General features: G+C 39.1%; 2 protein-coding genes across 5 annotated transcripts in view; one reads left to right on the forward strand and one right to left on the reverse strand.

Moving 5' to 3' along the window:
- LOC132379760 (kinesin-like protein KIF20B) overlaps positions 1-260 on the reverse strand; it is a 74,048-nt gene extending 73,788 nt beyond the window's left edge. For all 3 annotated transcript variants that reach the window (XM_059948047.1, XM_059948048.1, XM_059948046.1), the window contains exon 1: positions 243-260. The gene's annotated coding sequence lies outside the window, so the exon portion shown is untranslated. The remainder of the gene's footprint in view (positions 1-242) is intronic.
- A 231-nt stretch (positions 261-491) lies between these two features.
- rpp30 (ribonuclease P/MRP 30 subunit) overlaps positions 492-18,165 on the forward strand; it is a 37,228-nt gene continuing 19,554 nt past the window's right edge. The window contains exons 1-6 of one of the 2 annotated variants that reach the window (XM_059947527.1): positions 492-891; positions 3,468-3,523; positions 6,734-6,790; positions 10,730-10,804; positions 13,071-13,142; positions 14,676-14,765. In XM_059947527.1, coding sequence (XP_059803510.1) covers positions 810-891; positions 3,468-3,523; positions 6,734-6,790; positions 10,730-10,804; positions 13,071-13,142; positions 14,676-14,765 — 432 coding nt within the window. In that variant the 5' untranslated portion in view covers positions 492-809. Of the gene's footprint in view, positions 892-1,290; positions 1,480-3,467; positions 3,524-6,733; positions 6,791-10,729; positions 10,805-13,070; positions 13,143-14,675; positions 14,766-18,165 lie in introns of those variants that run through there. The other variant, XM_059947526.1, reaches the window with a different exon arrangement.

Genomic DNA, 18,165 nt, shown 5'->3' on the forward strand with positions numbered 1-18,165 from the left:
CAGTACAGTCTGGGCACAAGGGCTCATTTTCGTGGCTAGAACTCCGCTTTATACCTACAACTACCTGTAAAGCCACTTACTAAAACTATGTTGTTCATTACATTACTTGCAAGCACCCAAACAATAGTAGTTTAAGACTGGTCCCCCAGCGCCATGAACAACTAACAGTGGGACCCACCAACCCAGCCAGCACTGTACTGGCGGAGCAAAATGAACGCGAAGTCCTCGGTAAACCCGTTTACCTGGAGGGTGAGGGTGAGGGTGAGGGTGAGGGTGAGGGTGAGCAGAATAACACCGGATGAAGAGCCACCGTCAACAGCCGGACACCGACACCATCCTCAGCCACCGTTAACGCCGCCGTCACCCGCCTCGGATTCAAAAACCCACCAATCGCCGGCCGGCCGCGCCGCGGGGGCTCACGGGTATTGCTAGTGCGCACGCGCACAGTTCCGGCCCGCTCCCGTCTGTGAACTCGGCAGCGCTATGTCTGTGGAAATTAAAGCTGAATGATACCTACCAAGTGGAAGCGGTCGTGTGATTATTCCGTCCGGTGTTATTAGTTGTGCTGTTTTGTTTCAGTCAGATTTATTGGGGGGGGGGGGGGGGAAGAATAAAAATTGAGCTCGCGCAGAATTCTGGGAGTTGTAGTTTATCACCCGGACTGTTGGCGGTGACTACGGGCCCAGTTCGCCTGCTGATATTTCGTGTATGTTGTAGAACGGACGCTGGAGTCAAGCAGGATAGGTTTCAGCTCTCGTCGGGAAGATTAAGCCATTGAAGGAGTAAATTACTCGTCACATGGTGACAGCATGGCGTGTTTCGCCGATTTAAATATCGTCAATGTGGGTGATAGAAAACGAATGCAAACTATAATAGAAACTGCGGCGCATCGTGAGTATCGACAAAGTCAGACGAGTTAACTACTTGGGTATCCCTCGTTTCCAGTATCTGTTCTTGTATGCTTTTGTGTATAGGTCATGTAGTCAGAGTTATGCATGCAGTGTAGTAAGTGATCCACGTGTCTGTTTAAACACTTCCCCAAGTTGAAGTTAATTGGCTATTAGTTTCGGAAAGCTTTAATTAAACGGTATTTTTCTCTAAAACTTACTAATAAACGTTTTCTTCCTTTTGTATTGTAGTCTTGTTTTAAAATAAACTTTATTCATAATAAAAATACATGTATAAAGAAAGAAACAGAGCATACAGCTTTTCCATTCATGATCGCTACATTCAACAACATAAACATTTTTTAAAATAAATAAAAAAAAACATAACGCCATGCCATTCTGTGGTCCCTGGGATGGTATGACCTTTTCATCGGCTTTGCTCCTTAGGTGCAGTTACCGAAGGAGCCAATGTTGGGCACCTTCCACAGAGCCTTTGGCTGTACCCGGTTTCAGTGCATTCCTCCTCATGCTCTCCTACAAATTGAAATGTACGAGTCTCCAGCATTTCCTCACGGACATGCTGTGTTGGAAGGTTAGTGACTTTTGGGTAGATTTTTAGCAGCACATGATGTCTGGCTCAATGTGTGTACCGGTGAAAGACTCACAGATCAAAGAGTTTTTTGCTGCACAGCTGTTGAGGACGAACCAGGGCATAGGCCTAAATATTTGCTTTCATACCCTCTCTGCAAATCTACAGTCTGCAAAGAGGTGGGTGACCATCTCTTTCACACAGCAGCTATCCCAAGAGCAGTATACATTGGGGGGGGGGGGGGAGTGGTGATATGTCATCTGTACAGGAAGCCTCTTAACAGGGAGAACACACCTCACTGACAGCTAAGGAAAAGAAAATCTTGGTGTGATGTGATGAGGGATTCTGCAAGATTGTTTGAAGAATCTGCTAAGGGAACCACGTTTCTTTGCAGTCAGTGGCTAAAGACTCCTCCCCCCCCCCAGCACATTTTATTTCAAAACTATCCTCCCTAGTTACCTTAAAACCTCTCCGGTTATGTGTTACATCCACGTTCACCAATCATGGCTTATCTATGAAACACTGTAAAACATTTGCTAAATTTTTGTGGTTAGCTATAGAGTCACCTTCATTGATATCTATCATGTGTCTTGTCTGCATATGTTATGTATTTGTGGCAAATAATTGGTGTAGATTGGTGCTAATGGGCACAAGTTTAAGTGCATCAAAATGAATGGAGGCGATTAGCATTTGCTGCATGCATATGGGTTGTTTTGGAACTTTAAAAGTAAAGGCTCGTTTAAATTTTTTCCCCAAGATGTATTTCCCAACTACACTGGACCACTAGTGACAGGTGATGTTAGTTAGTTTATTGATTAACTAACCATTGTTAATTTATTGATACTAGAATCTGGAATAACACAAAAGGCACTAGGAGAGCTCGGCATATTGGGCAGCATTTATGGAAAGAATGGAACAGTTGATGTTTTGAATTGAGAACCTTTACTTGGGGAGGCCTGCCCAGGTGAAGGGTCTTTACACAAAGCCAACTGTCCAATTTTCCTCCAGAGGTGCTAACTGACCCACTGTTTATTAGTTCATAGATTTTTTATGCAGTGCCTGATTTGCATGGGAAGAACTGGTTCAAAAGGGAACTACAGGAAGGATGTCAATAAGATTGAAAGAGTACAGAGAAAATGTACAAGGATGTTGCTCAGATTTGCGTTATGGGGAAAGGTTAAATTGGTTAGGATTTTCTACCCTGGAATGTAGGGGAATGAGAGAAGATTTGATAGAGGTAAACAAAATTATGAGGGGTGTCAATGGGATAATTGCAAGCTTTTCCACTGAGGTGGTGTGAGACTAGAACTGGAGGTCATAGATTTTGGGTTAGGACAACCTGAGCAGGAATTCTTTCAGTCAGAAGGTGGTCTAAGTACGTGGTGGGAGTTGTATGGAAAGCTATGATCCAGGTGCAGGTTGGTGGCAGTAGGCACTTTGCCATGGACTAGATGAACCCAAGGGTCTGTTTCTGTGCTGTAGTGCTCTATTACTGTTCTTGTTCCCCTTCTTAATTGCAAGTTTTATTGTTGTTAAACTTTTGTTGTTGCTCTCCATGCCTTGTAGTGCATTGGGTGACAACTTTTGCTGTTTCCTTAGCATTTTGTCTGCTCTTTACGAGGCCGAGTTGTTAGCTTGGCACTCAATCCAGCACGAAGAGATTGTAAGCAGCCAGTCAGATTCAAACCCGGGACCTCTCGCCATGAAGCCACGACATAACCTTCTTAATTTAATTTTTTTCTTTGAATCCAGATAATGCAATAATAGAGAAAAAAATCTGTCTGTTCTTTTCAAGTCTTTCAGCAGAGTGTTGTTGCTGGCTTGGGGGTATTGACATATGGAACTTAAAGCAGAATGAAGTCAACCATTGACTTTTCTATTGATATAAGTAATAAAGTCAGTTATCAGGATTTTCTGAAAACAGCATTTTAAAAGTTGTAATTAACTACTTACACAAAGTATTTCAAATTTATTTTCTTTCTCTTCTTTAGTTGGTTATTCGACAGTTGCAATTAATCACGTGGTTGATTTTCAACAGAAAGGGCAGGTAAGGTAACTCAATCAATGAGTCTATTAAAACTTGATGTGGTGCTCCCCTTTCTAGCAGTTTGCCTAGTTACAAGTTTTAACACCTGGCATGTTTGGTGTAACTTCAGTTTTCATAAGTTAAATCAGAAACAATAACTAAGTTTGTATTTGCAGTCCATCCAACTGCAGGTGGGACAACTGAGTAGGAAGGCAGATGAAATGTATCAGAAGTATTTAGAGAGTATAGTCTCTGTAACAAGACTACATCCAGAATTTAATTGTGCAGGTTTGGTTTCCTTATGTAAGAAAAGATGCATTTGCAGTAGAGGAAATGCAGCAACGAATTACCAATTTCTTCAAGGAATGTCAGATTTACAAGATGAGAGACAGAGAAAAAGCAGGTACATTCTCCAATAAGAAGTTAGAAATACGTAATATATAACATTGTAAAATTGTGTCTATGCGTATATACAAATCAGAATGGCAGTAGGCCAAATGAAATAGGTGCTGAATTAGGGTGTTCAGACCTTCGGGGTCTGCTCTGCTGTTCAATCATTTCTGATTTATTATCCTTCTCAACTCCATTCTCCTGCCTTCTCCCTTTAACCTCTGACAACCTTACTAATCAGACACCTATCAACCTTAGCAAGTTGATAGGTAGTGATGTTTATGCACTAGCATATCAGCTGCTCCCTGAGGAGTAACTTGGACCTGCTTCGTTTTGCCTACTGTCACAACAATTCAATAGAAATGCCATTTGTTGTCTACAGCTCAGCAATAATTCCCAAGCATCTATTCTGAATTTGTCCCAGGTAAATGCATTTTTTTTTTCGTTGCAAAGGATGTTTCCTGGAGTTATACAATTTGCCCTCCTTATCCACGGGTTCCGCGTGCGCGGATTCAACCAACCGCGGATCAGGAAAACCCAGAAGTTCTCTCTCCAGCACTCATTGTTTGAGCATGTACAGACTATTTTTTTCTTGTCATTATACCCTAAACAATACATGATAACTATTTACATAGCATTTACATTGTATTAGGTATTATAAGTAATCTAGAAATTACTTAAAAGTACAGGCAGTCCTCGGGTTATGAATGAGTTCCATTCCTGAGTCCGTCTTTAAGTTGGATTTGAAGTTGGAACAGGTACAACCAGTATTATTTGGCGTCAGTTAGTCAAATGTTTTTCTTAGTATATAGTACATATTTTACCTTTCTATGCATATAAAACACTTAAGAAACATACGTATTTCAATAATTAAACCACTGCGTTGCTTAGTAATAATAGACAATAGGTGCAGAAGTAGACCATTCGGCCCCTCGAGTCCGCACCGCCATTCTGAGCTCATGGCTGATCATTCACTATTAATACCCAATCCCTGCTTTGTCCCCATATCCCTTGATTCCCCTATCCATCAGATATCTATCTAGCTCCTTCTTGAAAGCATCCAGAGAATTGGCCTCCACCGTCTTCTGAGGCAGTGCATTCCACACCTCCACAACTCTCTGGGAGAAGAAGCTCTTCCTCAATTCTGTTTCAAATAACTGACCTCTTATTCTCAATCCATGCCCTCTGGTACTGGACTCTCCCAACATCTGGAACATATTTCCTGCCTCAATCCTATCAAATCCTTTGATTATCTTAAACGTTTCAATCAGATCCCCTCTCAATCTCCTCAATTCCAGCGTGTACAAGCCCAATCTCTCCAATCTCTCTGCGTAAGACAGCCCTGCCATCCCAGGAATCAACCTAGTGAATCTACGCTGCACTTCCTCAATTGCCAGAACATCCTTCCTTAAACCTGGAGACCAAAACTGTACACAATATTCCAGGTGTGGTCTCACCAGGGCCCTGTACAAATGCAAAAGGACATCCTTGCTCTTGTACTCAATCCCCCTTGTAATAAAGGCCAACATTCTATTTGCCCTCTTCACTGCCTGTTGCACTTGCTCATTCACCTTCATTGACTGATGAAGTAGGACTCCTAGGTCTCTTTGCATTTCTCCCTTACCTAACTCTACACCATTCAGACAATACTCTGCCCTCTTGTTCCTGCTTCCAAAGTGGATAACTTCACATTTATTCACATTGAATGACATCTGCCAAGTATCCGCCCACTCACCCAGCCTATCCAAGTCTCCCTGTATTCTCCTAACGTCCTCTTCGCATGTCACACTGCCACCCAGTTTAGTATCATCAGCAAACTTGCTGAAATAGTTTTCAATGCCCTCATCTAAATCGTTGACATAAATCGTAAAGAGCTGTGGTCCCAATACAGAGCCCTGTGGTACCTCACTAGTCACCTCCAGCCAGTCCGAGAAACACCCATTCACTGCTACCCCTTGCTTTCTATCTGCCAACCAGTTTTCTATCCATGTTGAAACCCTGCCCCCAATGCCATGAGCTCTGATTTTACTCACCAATCTCCTATGTGGCACCTTATCGAATGCCTTCTGAAAATCTAGGTATACAACATCCACTGGCTTACCCTCGTCTAACATTCTTGTTACACCCTCAAAATACTCCCAACAGATTAGTCAAGCATGATTTGCCCTTGGTAAATCCATGCTGGCTCAGCCTAATCCTATTACTGCAAGAAATAATTTGCATATGGCACTATGTGGCTCAGAGTTCACCACTGGCATTGTGTCTCCCATCTGAGTAGGTGTATGCAACCCAGGTTCCTGCAGATTTTCTGTTGAAGCCCATTTGAATGGAAACATAATGTGGTCAACTATGTATGTTGTTCGATATATACTCCACAACCAATCACTGCTCTTTGTTCAAAGTGATTTTATTGTTAAAGTACATATATGTCATCATATACAACCCTGAGATTTGTTTTCATGTATGTGATTTCATATATTTTCATATATTCCATATATGTCAAGCCCCATTTCCCTGTCATCAAATAATTATTATAGTAAGAGACTGGAACTCACCTGGTCCCTTTAATAGCTACATTTAAATAAAATCTATTACCAATGATTTTAATTAATTAATGATTTCACAGTATAATGTATGTACCAGCTGTAGCTTATAACTACTTTGTCTCATATAGTTTTATTGTTTTAGAGTGGAATTGATTATATTTGGCTGAATATCTTAATATAATTAGAAATATATTATAAACAGTTACATTTTAATCTTGAGTGAAACCAACTCACATGCATTAATTTAATTGATTCTTCCCCTTTTTGTATTTATTGTACATAATATCTTTCTCAGGAAATTACAAATCCAGTATCCATCACAGAGCTATTTCCATCTCCACCTATTGTGCAGGTATGTACAGAAAGTAAGGCTGACTAGACCAATTTTGAAGAAGCAAATAGTATTTTAATATGCAAGATTTTAGTACCATGTAGAAGTTAACTAATAGTGTGATTATACAGTGGCATGCAAAGTTGGGGCACCTCTGGTCAAAGTTTGTTACTGTGAATAGTTAAATGAGTAGAAGGTGAATTGATCTCCAAAAGTCATAAAGTTAAAGATGAAACATTCTTTTAAACATTTTAAGTAAGGTTAGTGTGTTATTTTTGACTTGTATAATTTTAGAGTGGGGGAAAAAGGAAAGGAGCACCATGCAATAGTTTGAGCACTCCCAAGAGATTTGAGCTCTCAGATAATTTTTACTAAGGTCTCAGACCTTAATTAGCATGTTAGGGTTATGGCTTGTTCACAGTCATCGTTAGGAAAGACCAGGTGATGCAAATTTTGAAGCTTTATAAATGCCCTGATTCCTCAAACCTTGCCCCAACAATCAGCAGCCATGGGCTCCTTTAAGCAGCTGCTTAGCACTCTGAAAGTTAAAATAAATGATGCCCACAAAGCTGGAGAAGGCTATAAGAAGATAGTAAAGTGCTTTCAGGTAGTCGTTTCCTCAGTTCATTATGTAATTAAGAAATGGCAGTTAACAGGAACAGTAGAGGTCAAGTTGAGGTCTGAAAGACCGAGAAAGCTTTCCAAGAGGACTTCTCATAGGATTGCTAGAAAGGCAAATCAAAACCCTCGTTTGACTGCAAAAGACCTTCAGGAAGATTTAGCAGACTCTGGAGCGGTGGTACACTGTTCTACTGTGCAGTGACACCTGCACAAATATGACCTTCTTGGAAGAGTCATTTGAAGAAAACCTTTCCTTCATCTTCACCACAACATTCAGCGTCAGAAGTTTGCAAAGGAATATCTAAACAAGCCTGATGCATTTTGGAAACAATTCCTGTGGACTGATGAAGTTAAAATAGAACTTTTTGGCTGCAGTGAGCAAAGGAGAAAAAAAGGATGCAGAATTTCATGAAAAGAACACCTCTCCTAGTGTTAAGCACGGGGGTGGATTGATCATGCTTTGGGCTTGTGTTGCAGCCAGTGGCATGGGGAACATTTCACTGGTAGAGGGAAGAATTAATTCAATTAAATACCAGCAAATTCTGGAAGCAAACATCACACTGTCTATAAAAAGCTGAAGCTGAAATGAAGATGGCTTCTACAAAAGGATAATGATTCTAAACACACCTCAAAATCCACAATGGACTTCCTCAAGAGGTGCAAGCTGAAGGTTTTGTCATGGCCCTCACAGTCCCCTGACCTAAACATCATCGAAAATCTGTGGATAGACCTCAAAAGAGCAGTGCATGCAAGACAGCCCACGAATCTCACAGAACTAGAAGCCTTTTGGCAAGGAAGAATGGGCAAAAATCCTCCAAACAAGAACTGAAAGACTCTTAGCTGGCTAGAGAAAGCGTTAACAAGCTGTCATATTTGCCAAAGGGGATGTTACTAAGTGCTGACCATGCAGGGTTCCCAAACTTTTGCTTTGGGCCCTTTTCCTTTTTTGTTATTTTGAAACTAAAAGATGGAAATAAAAAAGTAATCTTGCTTAGAAATTAAAGAAACGTGTCATCTTTAACTCTATGCCTTTTGGAAATCTGGTCATCTTTTACTCAGCTTTTCACAGTAACTGAAATTTTGACCAGGGATGCCCAAACTTTTGCATGCCACTGTATATTTCAGTGTTCCAATACTGGTGATGTAGCAGCTGTACATTTTTATTTAAAATAATCATTTTTCTTTTCTCTAAGTTTATTGAAATGAAGAATTTAAAGAAGTTGTAGGTACATTTTTATGTGATTAAATATACAAGAATGAACGGCTTTAAATCATTCTCCAATAATCTGGTTGTCAAACTTCAGTTTTGTATTAAACAGCAGCCTTTCATTGTTTTGCAGATTTCTCCTTGAGTGTAAATCATTGATTTATTTAATATTTTGAACCTCTGCTTAAATGTATTATTTAATTCTTTGAGGATTTTTTTTGCGAAGAGTAAGTATTCATATACTTTATAGATATGGTTAAAACTACTGTTTGTACTTAAATTCACAAGTTATAACACCAAATTTTAAGTACAAGTCTATTCAGTGTGTGTTCAGTTGCCTTACCGTTCGGTGTAGACAATCGTGACTCTCCACATCTATTACACATCTATTCATTATATGCAAAAAAATCGTATTTTTTAACATTGTTTATTTTCACTGCTGTAAGCTGTGTTAGACAGTATTGTAGTGAATTGGCCTGCTAAGCTGTTCTCCTGGAGAGCAAGAATACTAAAATTAGCCATCACTTCTTCAGTTTAGTAAGGTTGGTCAGTGTATGAGGAATGTTTTTCTATACAGTGAACCATACCAGAATTGTTTGTGTGGTTGTAGATGGGTCATATTCTGCACGGAGGCCGGTGACCAGTGGTGTGCCTTGGGGATCTGTTCTGGGACCCTTACTCTTTGTGATTTTTATAAATGACCTGGATGAGGAAGTGGAGGGATGGGTTAGTAAATGTGCTGATGACACAAAGGTTGGGGGTGTTGTGGATAGTGTAGAGGGCTGTCAGAGGTTACAGCGGGATATTGATAGGATGCAAAACTGGGCTTAGTAGTGGCAGATGGAGTTCAACCCAACTAAGTGTGAGGTGGTTCATTTTGGTACGTCAAATATGATGGTAGAATATAGTATTGATGGTAAGAATCTTGGCAGCATGGAGAATCAGGGAGATCTTGGGGTCTGAGTCCATAGGACACTCAATGCTGCTGGGCACGCTGTCTCTGGTTGAGAAGGCATACGGTGCATTGGCCTTCGTCAATCGTGGAATTGAGTTTAAGAGCCGACAGGTAATGTTGCAGCTATATAGGACCCTGGTCAGACCCCACTTGGAGTACTGTGCTCAATTGTGGTCGTCTCTACAGGAAGGGAACCATAGACAGGGTGCAGAGGAGATTTGAAAGGATGTTGCCTGGATTGGTGAGCATGTCTTATGAGAATAGGTTGAGTGAACTCGGCCTTTTCTCCATGGAGCGACAGAGGATGAGAGGTGACCTGATAGAGGTGTACAAGATAATGAGAGGCATTGATCATGTGGATAGTCAGAGGCTTTTCCCCAGAGCTGAAATGGCTAGCACGAGAGGGCATATTTTTAAGGTGCTTGGAAGTAAGTACAGAAGTGATGTCGGGTAAGTTTATGACGCAGAGAGTGGTGAGTGTGTGAAATGGGCCGCCAGCGGTGATGGTGGAGGCGGAAGCAATAGGGTCTTTTAAGAGACTCCTGGATGGCTACTTTGAACTTAGAAAAATAGAGGGCTATGGGTAAAGCCTAAGTAGTTCTAAGGTAGGGACATGTTCGGCACAGCTTTGTGGGCCGAAGGGCCTGTATTGTGCTGTATGTTTTCTATGTTCTATGTTTTTATGAAATTAGCCACAATTAGATAATACTGAATCTATTCAACTCCACTCAGTTTTGAGGACAGCTTTGGTGGGCATGTATGTCACCATATTTACAAATATTTTAATTTTTTCTCCAAATTTATGACCATGTATTGTACTGAATATAGGAATGTATTCAAAATAGATAGGTAGGATTGAATATTTGAAATTAATAATCTTGTAAAACTTTTAAAGCAATGAATGCTACATATTGAGGTTATCATAATGACATTAATTTTTTGAGTGTTTAAGAGTGCAATAACTTGTATAATTGATCATCTTTACTCAATAGATTATGTACAATATCTGATTGACTGTACTATTGCAGATGTTTTTAAGTGCTTTATAAAATCTTGTTTTGGGATGGTGTTTGTGAATGAATGATTCCAGCTAAAGGAAAAGTACATTTTTCAGTGACTTGTATGAAAAACAAATAAATATAAAACTGGTGACTTTAATAGAATTTCTGTCAAATAGGGAAAATCAAAACCAATTAAAATTCTGACCAGACTTACTTTGATTGCATCTGATGTTTCACATTACAATCAATTGGTAAGTGTTAACATTTCTTATCTAAGGTGTATGTTTGGTAAATTAGTAATTTCTAATAGTTAAAATTATAACTTGATTGCAGAGATATACAAATATGCTGCCAGGAATAAAAATTGTAGAAATGAAAAAAGATAGATAAACAATGAAGGTTGTTAAAAGTTGCTGAAAGTCCAGAGTAACACATACAAAGTGCTGGAGGAGCTCAGCGGGTCATGTAGCATTTATGGGGAGGAATAAAGAATTAATGATTTAGGCCAATAGACTTAATCAGGACTGGAAATAAAGGAGAAAGATGCCAGAATAAGAAGGTAGGGGAAGGGTGAAACCAAGTGAGGAGATAGGTTGGTAGGTGGGTGGGGAGGGAGGATGAAGTGAGAAGCTGGGAGGTGATAGGTGGAAGAGGTTAAGAGCTGAAGAAGGAGGAATCTGATGGGAAAGGACAGTGGACCATGGGAGAAAAGGGAGGAAGCGCAGCAGAGGAATGTGATGTGGAGATAAGAAGAGAAGGAGGAAGAGGGTAGACTGCTTCCAGATCTTTGGATGTTATACCTGTCAATTCCCAAACACGCTTTATTTCACCTTTTTTGTAAAATGTTACACAGTGTACAATAAATTTCCAATGAACTGAAAAGATTAAGAAGGAATGCAAAATATACAAGATGGAAAAGGTAATTGGGCTAAAAAAGGAATCTGATAGGAAAGGAAGAGTAAACCATGGAAAAAGGGGAGGAGAACGGGCACCAGAAGGAGGTGATAGACAGATGAGGAGAAGAGATGAGTCAGAATGGGAAAGGAAAAGGAGAGGGGGAGGAGTGGGGAGGAATTACCAGAAGTTGGAGACATTGATGTCCATGGTATCAGGTTGGAGGTTAACATGAGACATTCTGCGGGTGGTGGTTGCTCCTCCAACCTAAGAGTATCCTCAAATCAACTCAATTCACTTTTATTGTCATTTCGACCATAACTGCTGCCCCCGTGTTCAGTATGATGGTGTTGGAGATGCTGCTCCCAATCCGGACTGACTGAGGTCTCCCAATCAGGAAGTCTAGGATCCAGTTGCAGAGGGAGGTGTTCAGGCCCAGCAGGCTCAGCTTTCCAGTTTCTGAGGGATGATTGTTGTTGAATGCTGAACTGAAGTCTTTGAACAGCATTCGAACATATGTGTCTATTTTGTCCAGGTGGGTTAGGGCCAGGTGGAGGGTGGTGGCAATGGCGTCGTCTGCTGAGTGGTTGGGACAGTACGTAAACTGCAGGGGGTCCAGTGAAGGGGACAGCAGGGTCTTGATATGCCCCATGAAGTGTCATTAGAGGAGACGGTGGAACGACATGTCAGAATGGGAATGGGAAGTGGAATTAAAATGGTAGGTTATGGAAAATCCAGCCTGTTGCAGATGGAGTGGAGATGCTCAATAAAGCAGTCTCCCAATCTATATTGGGTCTCACAAGTATGTTGTCGTTCTGGTGCTTTTGCCTGAAAGATTGGGAGAGACAGAAAGTTTTGTCACAGTGAAACCATTCATGAATATATATTTACAAAGTTGTGATCTGTTAGTCTCTGGGTCGAGTAATGGATGTTAAAATTAGGCTGATTTAAGTATTTGTAGACCAGTGCAGATAGATTGGAAATTTATCACATGGCCAAAGAATTCCTGTGAAATATGTGTTTATGACGATGTGGATTGTAACCAACCACGATAGAGAAGAGATGCGGAAAGGCAAAAATTGGATGGCCTATTGGAGCCTATTTTTGCTGCTCAAGATCTTGGACAGATCCTTACAAAGAACAATAAGGACCCAGGAGCTAGAGGAGTAGCCAGAGAAATAAAGTCAAATGCCCTCAAAGTTTATATGGAAACTTTCCTCAGTGAACAGCTTTAATTAGCCAAGCAGAGTATTTTTGTTAATTTCATTTGTTGAAACTTACATTAAATGAATGGCTTTATCTTTTGTTATGTATCGGAACAAGAAGTGTTTCTTCGTTTTATTGTGTACACACTTATACAATATGTAAAGAATGATAAATTCCCAGATAAATTACAATTCTTAGTAATAATGTTGATACTTCTTAAAAGGTGCAATTCATTTTCATGATGCCTATTGTATCCGTTTAATATACTCTATTGTCCAAAGTGGTAAATCTATTTCTGCTTTCAATCAAATGTATTGAGAGCAAAATACTAAAATTTTGTATAGTTTCCTTTTTAGTAGTTGCATCCTCATTGAAGTGAATGTGCTGTATTGAACACTGAAACTTGTTATGTTACAGAGAACTGCTTGCCCTCAGACGACGCCATATGATATTATAGCTGTGGAACCCAAAACAGAAAAGTTGTTTCATGTGAGTGAACTAGAATCAAGGAGATATAATTAACTACAATGTACTTACATATGAAACAATTAAAATAATTACCTTGTATTTCAGTGTCTTAGTTTGTATATGACCTTTTTTAATTGCTGATAGCTAATAGCAGGGCTAAAATTAACAAATAGATTAACTAAACAGAAGACCCACTTTTCCTTTTCATAACCCTTTTCCAAATCCATCATGGTCTGGTATAATCTTAATTGGTTGTTGCTATTTTAAGTTAGATAATACACAGCATAAGACTATGCTGGGGACCTGGATCCTCAAAGTGAATATGAAAGGGATCATTGCTATAGATTTATTATAGATATAGCCTCTGTGTTGCCCTCCAGTCCTTGCTTCTTGGGCAGCCTCACTGTTGTCTCCAAAGCTTGATGTATCTGGTATTTGCTGTATTGCCCTTACTTGAGATATCAGATCTTCCTCCACAAGATTTGAGCTTCCCCAGATCTCCCTCCATAAATCTGGAAGCACATTTCCTGCCCTTTGGAGCTGGGGTGGTCTCATTGTATTAACTAACACTCTTTAATAGTTAGATAAGGCTGGTGATGATGAGTGGGCTTTAGTGGGCTGGCCAATGAGATCTCCATTATGGGCTTAGAAGTTTAACAGAAGTTTTTCTGTAGCATCATTGAGATTGGAACAGTGATTCAGCATTAGGCCTAGCAGTGATTTTCTTTTAAAACCATTTCCAAGATCCCACAAAGTTAGATGATTACTATTGTTTTAATGCTCAAAAGGTATTTTTAGAACACACTCTTTTGTGTTCCTCAGCTTTGCTCCTTGCTCATTTGTTTCATTTGTAGAAGCCTATCTTCTTATCATGCTACTTCTAGCAATGTGTATGCAGCTTTAGCAATAAACGGTGAGCTGAAGAAGCTCAGCGAGTGGAACAACATCTGTTTTGTGGCGGCGACTAGCAGGAATGGTGGTTGGAGAGAAATTGTTGACATTTCAGGTCAAAACTCTGCATCAGGACCATGTAACTTTATGTGCCTCTGCACAGTCTGATTTCATTGTTTATTTCTTAACAATACCTCTTGGGGTCTAGCAAACTGGTCTAATCCTATCAGATTACTGCTAATGTTGAAGACTTAGTCAATTTGTTGAATGGTCTTTGCTTTAAATAATTATTAAATACATTATAATATATTTTGAAAAAGTACTTGCATCCATTCAGCGGCTGGGAAATGTAACTAAAAGGCCTGAAAGAGTTGATCATAGGTATAGGAAAGTCGCAATGAAATGTGAGTGAAAGTAAATAAGATGAAGAAAGGACAATATGAAGAATACAAAGACAAAGTAAATTTGTCGAGATGAAATGAAATAGTAACTGATCTAGTTACTAATAGTAAGTGAATGGTAACTTTGAGTAAGTGATCCTCTATTTTTCATTAGCATTATGAAAGTGAAAATTGCTTTCTGGAGAAATAGTGGTTAATTAAAACATACTATTTTATTTCTGTCAATAGAAACTTATTTAAATTGCAAACTATTTATTAACAGGTGGCTTGTATGACTTTAGATGTTGACCTAATTTGTATTCAAGGGATCGCAAAACTACCATTCCGTATCACCCGGCCTCCTGTGAATGGGGTACGTATTATTTGAATACAAGAATTGTATTACTCCTTTAACAGTTGGGGGAAAATACCTATTTCATGTGTGTGTTATGTTTTTTTTCCCTTTAGGAAGAACATTAATTAGTGAAATAAAAACTGAAAATGATTGGGGGGTGGTTCTCAGCAGGTCAACTAACAGCTGTGGAATGAGAAACGTTTAGTATTTTAGATCTGGGACCTTTCATCAGAATAGAGAGAAGAAGTTTGTTTTGGTAATAGAGGTGATGATGGAGAGTGATTACTAGAACAATAGAATTAAAATTAATTAGGTAATACGTTTATTATTGTTTCATGTACCAAGGTACAGTGGAAAACTTTGTTTTGTATGCCATCTAGGCTGAGCCTTTCATCTAATCAAAAGTGTATTGAGATAGTACAACATAATTTAAATAAAGTGTTACAGTTAAAAAGTAAGTGTGGGCAGACATTAAGGTACAAATCCACAACAAAGTGGATTGTAAAGTCACTTAAAGTGATATACGTAATTTATTGCTAATATTGTATAATCTGTATAATCTAGTTTACTGAGAGGTCCAGCAGACCAGACAGCACAAATGAGGAAAAAAAATAAAAAGGATGACGGGCAGAAATGGCCTATTCTCATACAAAGAAAATGTCTGTTGTCTAAAGTTGAGAATTTGGTATTGGGTCATGCAGGCTATATGATGCCCAGACAGCATGTGGGGGAAGAAAGCAATGATAACATTGTGACTTTTGAATTGTTAATGATGAGGGAAGTTTTATTTTAGCAAAAACACTAATAACGGGGTACAAAGGCAAAGTGGCAACGTTACTGAATGAATTCTTTACGCATCCTGCAATCGCTGTTAAATGCATCTGGTCCGCTTGCTTTTTCCCATGCATTGCTTTATTTCCAATGTTGTCAGCTGTTAACCATTTTTATTTGTAAAAGGCTTATCAAGTTCCATTGTTCAGTAGCTATGGTGCACTTACCATGCATATTTTATACATTATCACAAGCATTCACATTTTTGAATGTTATCTAAGATTATTCTTTGTACTTAGCAATTCAAAGTATTTTTTTATGGTTTCAATGCAAAAACTTGACTGAATGACCTAAGGTGTTGGGTGGAGGGTTAAACATTTCTCTTTCATGTAAGCTTCTTGCTAAGCTACATTGATTCAGTCATATGATGTCCAAAGAAATATGGTGCAAATCTAAACCAGCATCATTCTACTCATTACAATCCTCATCATAATTGAGGTATGATCAGAAATTATGCTCAGATGACAGTGAAGGTAGTTCTGGTCTTGCTCCTGGTCTCTAAGAAGTCAATTGATATGTGGCTCTGAGGATTTAATCCAAAATGCACTACAATTTTACATACTAGTGTCATGGCCCATTCACTAAATCTTACCTCACTGACCTAAAAAGGAAGGGAAACATTCCATAACACAAAATCACATTGTTAATAATTTAATGTATTTTGTTCCAGGTATTGATTTCCATCCATACATTTATCACTTCATTTTTCAGGGGTAATACTTCTAATCTGATAATGCTTGTTCCATATGTCTCTGCTTGCTTATCAGCTTTTTTAGCATTCATTTTTGTACAATTTTATAATTGCCTGTGTAAAATTTCCATAACACGCCTCTTAGTCAAATTCTTTTTCATATGAAGTAGACATTATGACTTGCCTGGCATATTTTGACTGCAATAATGTGCAAAAGTCTTAGGCACACATATGTAGCTAGGGTGCCTAAGACTTTTGCACAGTACTGTATATACTTCAGGTCTTTGTGGATACATTGTCATTTGGCTAAAGGATTGTTTTAATTCCAAAATGAAATTCAATGTTCGGTTTGCTGAATTGATAATTGTTCCACAAAGGCTGTCAAGCTAAGTACTGAGCCTCCCAATGTCCATTTAACCTTGGGAATATCATCTACAGCTACTTAAACATCATTTGTCATTTATCTGTTTTCTCTCAGTATGAATACCCAGTTTTATTTAGTGTTATCTTACCAGCTTGTAGGTTTTTAATCCAACTAGTTGGATTCTGCATTGACATTTTTTTTATGAAAACAAAATTATCATCAAAATCTGGACCACAGGTTGAGCAGCTCCAAACTTTAACTAGTTATGTTTCCATTTAAAGTCCGTTTAAATTTATTGTGTTTCTAACTTTGCACTTTGGTGCTAGGTTTTAGAATCAAAATCAAGTTTATTATCACCAGCATGTGATATAAAATTTGTTAAGTTAGCAGCAGCAGTTCAATGCAATACATAATCTAGCAGAGAGAGAAAGAAAAATAAATAAACTAAAGCACAGTAATAAATAAACAAGTAAATCAATTACATATATTGAATAGGTTATTAAAAATGTGCAAAAACAGAAATATTGTATATTTTTTAAAAAGTGAGATGGTGTTCAAAGCTTCAATGTCCATTTACAAATTGGATGGCAGAGGGGAATAAGCTGTTCCTGAAACACTGAGTGTGTGCCTTCAGGCTTCTGCATCTCCTACCTGATGGTAACAGTGAGAAAAGGGCATGCCCTGGGTGCTGGAGATCCTTAATAATGGATGCTGCCTTTCCTAAAGATGTCCTAGGTACCTTGTAGGCAAGTGCCCAAGATGGAGCTAACTAGATTTACAACCTTATGGAGCTTCTTTCGGTCCTGTGCAGTAGCCCCTCCATACCAGACAGTGATGCAGCCTGTCAGAGTGCTCTCCACGGTACAACTATAGAAGTTTTTGAGTGTATTTGTTGACATGCCTAATCCCTTCAAACTCCTAATAATGTATAGCTGCTCTCTTGCCTTCTTTATGATTATATCAATATATTGGGACCAGGTTAGAACCTCAGAGATCTTGACACCCAGGAACGTGAAGCTGCTCATTCTCTCCACTTCTGATCCCTCTATGAGGATTGGTATGTGTTCATTCATCTTACCCTTCCTGAAGTCCACAATCAGTTCTTTCATTTTACTGATGTTGAGTGCCAAGTTGTTGCTGCAACACCACTCCACTAGTTGGCATATCTCACTCCTTACGCTTTCTCGTCACCACCTGAGATTCTACCAGCAATGGTTGTATCGTCAGCAAATTTGTAGATGATATTTGAGCTCAGCCTAGCCACACAATCATGTCTATATAGAGAGTAGAGCAGTTATTATTTTGTGTCCTTCCATGCATGTTGTTTGGCTGGCATTCCACACCATGCTGCTTCATCATCAGTTTCTGATTTGCATTCAGTTTTCTATCCCTATACTTACACTTACTTATTACTCTTCCAAATTGCAGACCGTTACCCACTGCATTAATATTCACCCATTGACCAAATATCCTACCAGTTTCCCAGATTTAAATCTTTGAGGTCCTTAATCTGTTGCTCAGGTTTGGGGACC

This window comes from Hypanus sabinus, chromosome 22 (genome assembly GCF_030144855.1).
Source record: "Hypanus sabinus isolate sHypSab1 chromosome 22, sHypSab1.hap1, whole genome shotgun sequence".
Lineage (NCBI taxonomy): Eukaryota > Metazoa > Chordata > Chondrichthyes > Myliobatiformes > Dasyatidae > Hypanus > Hypanus sabinus.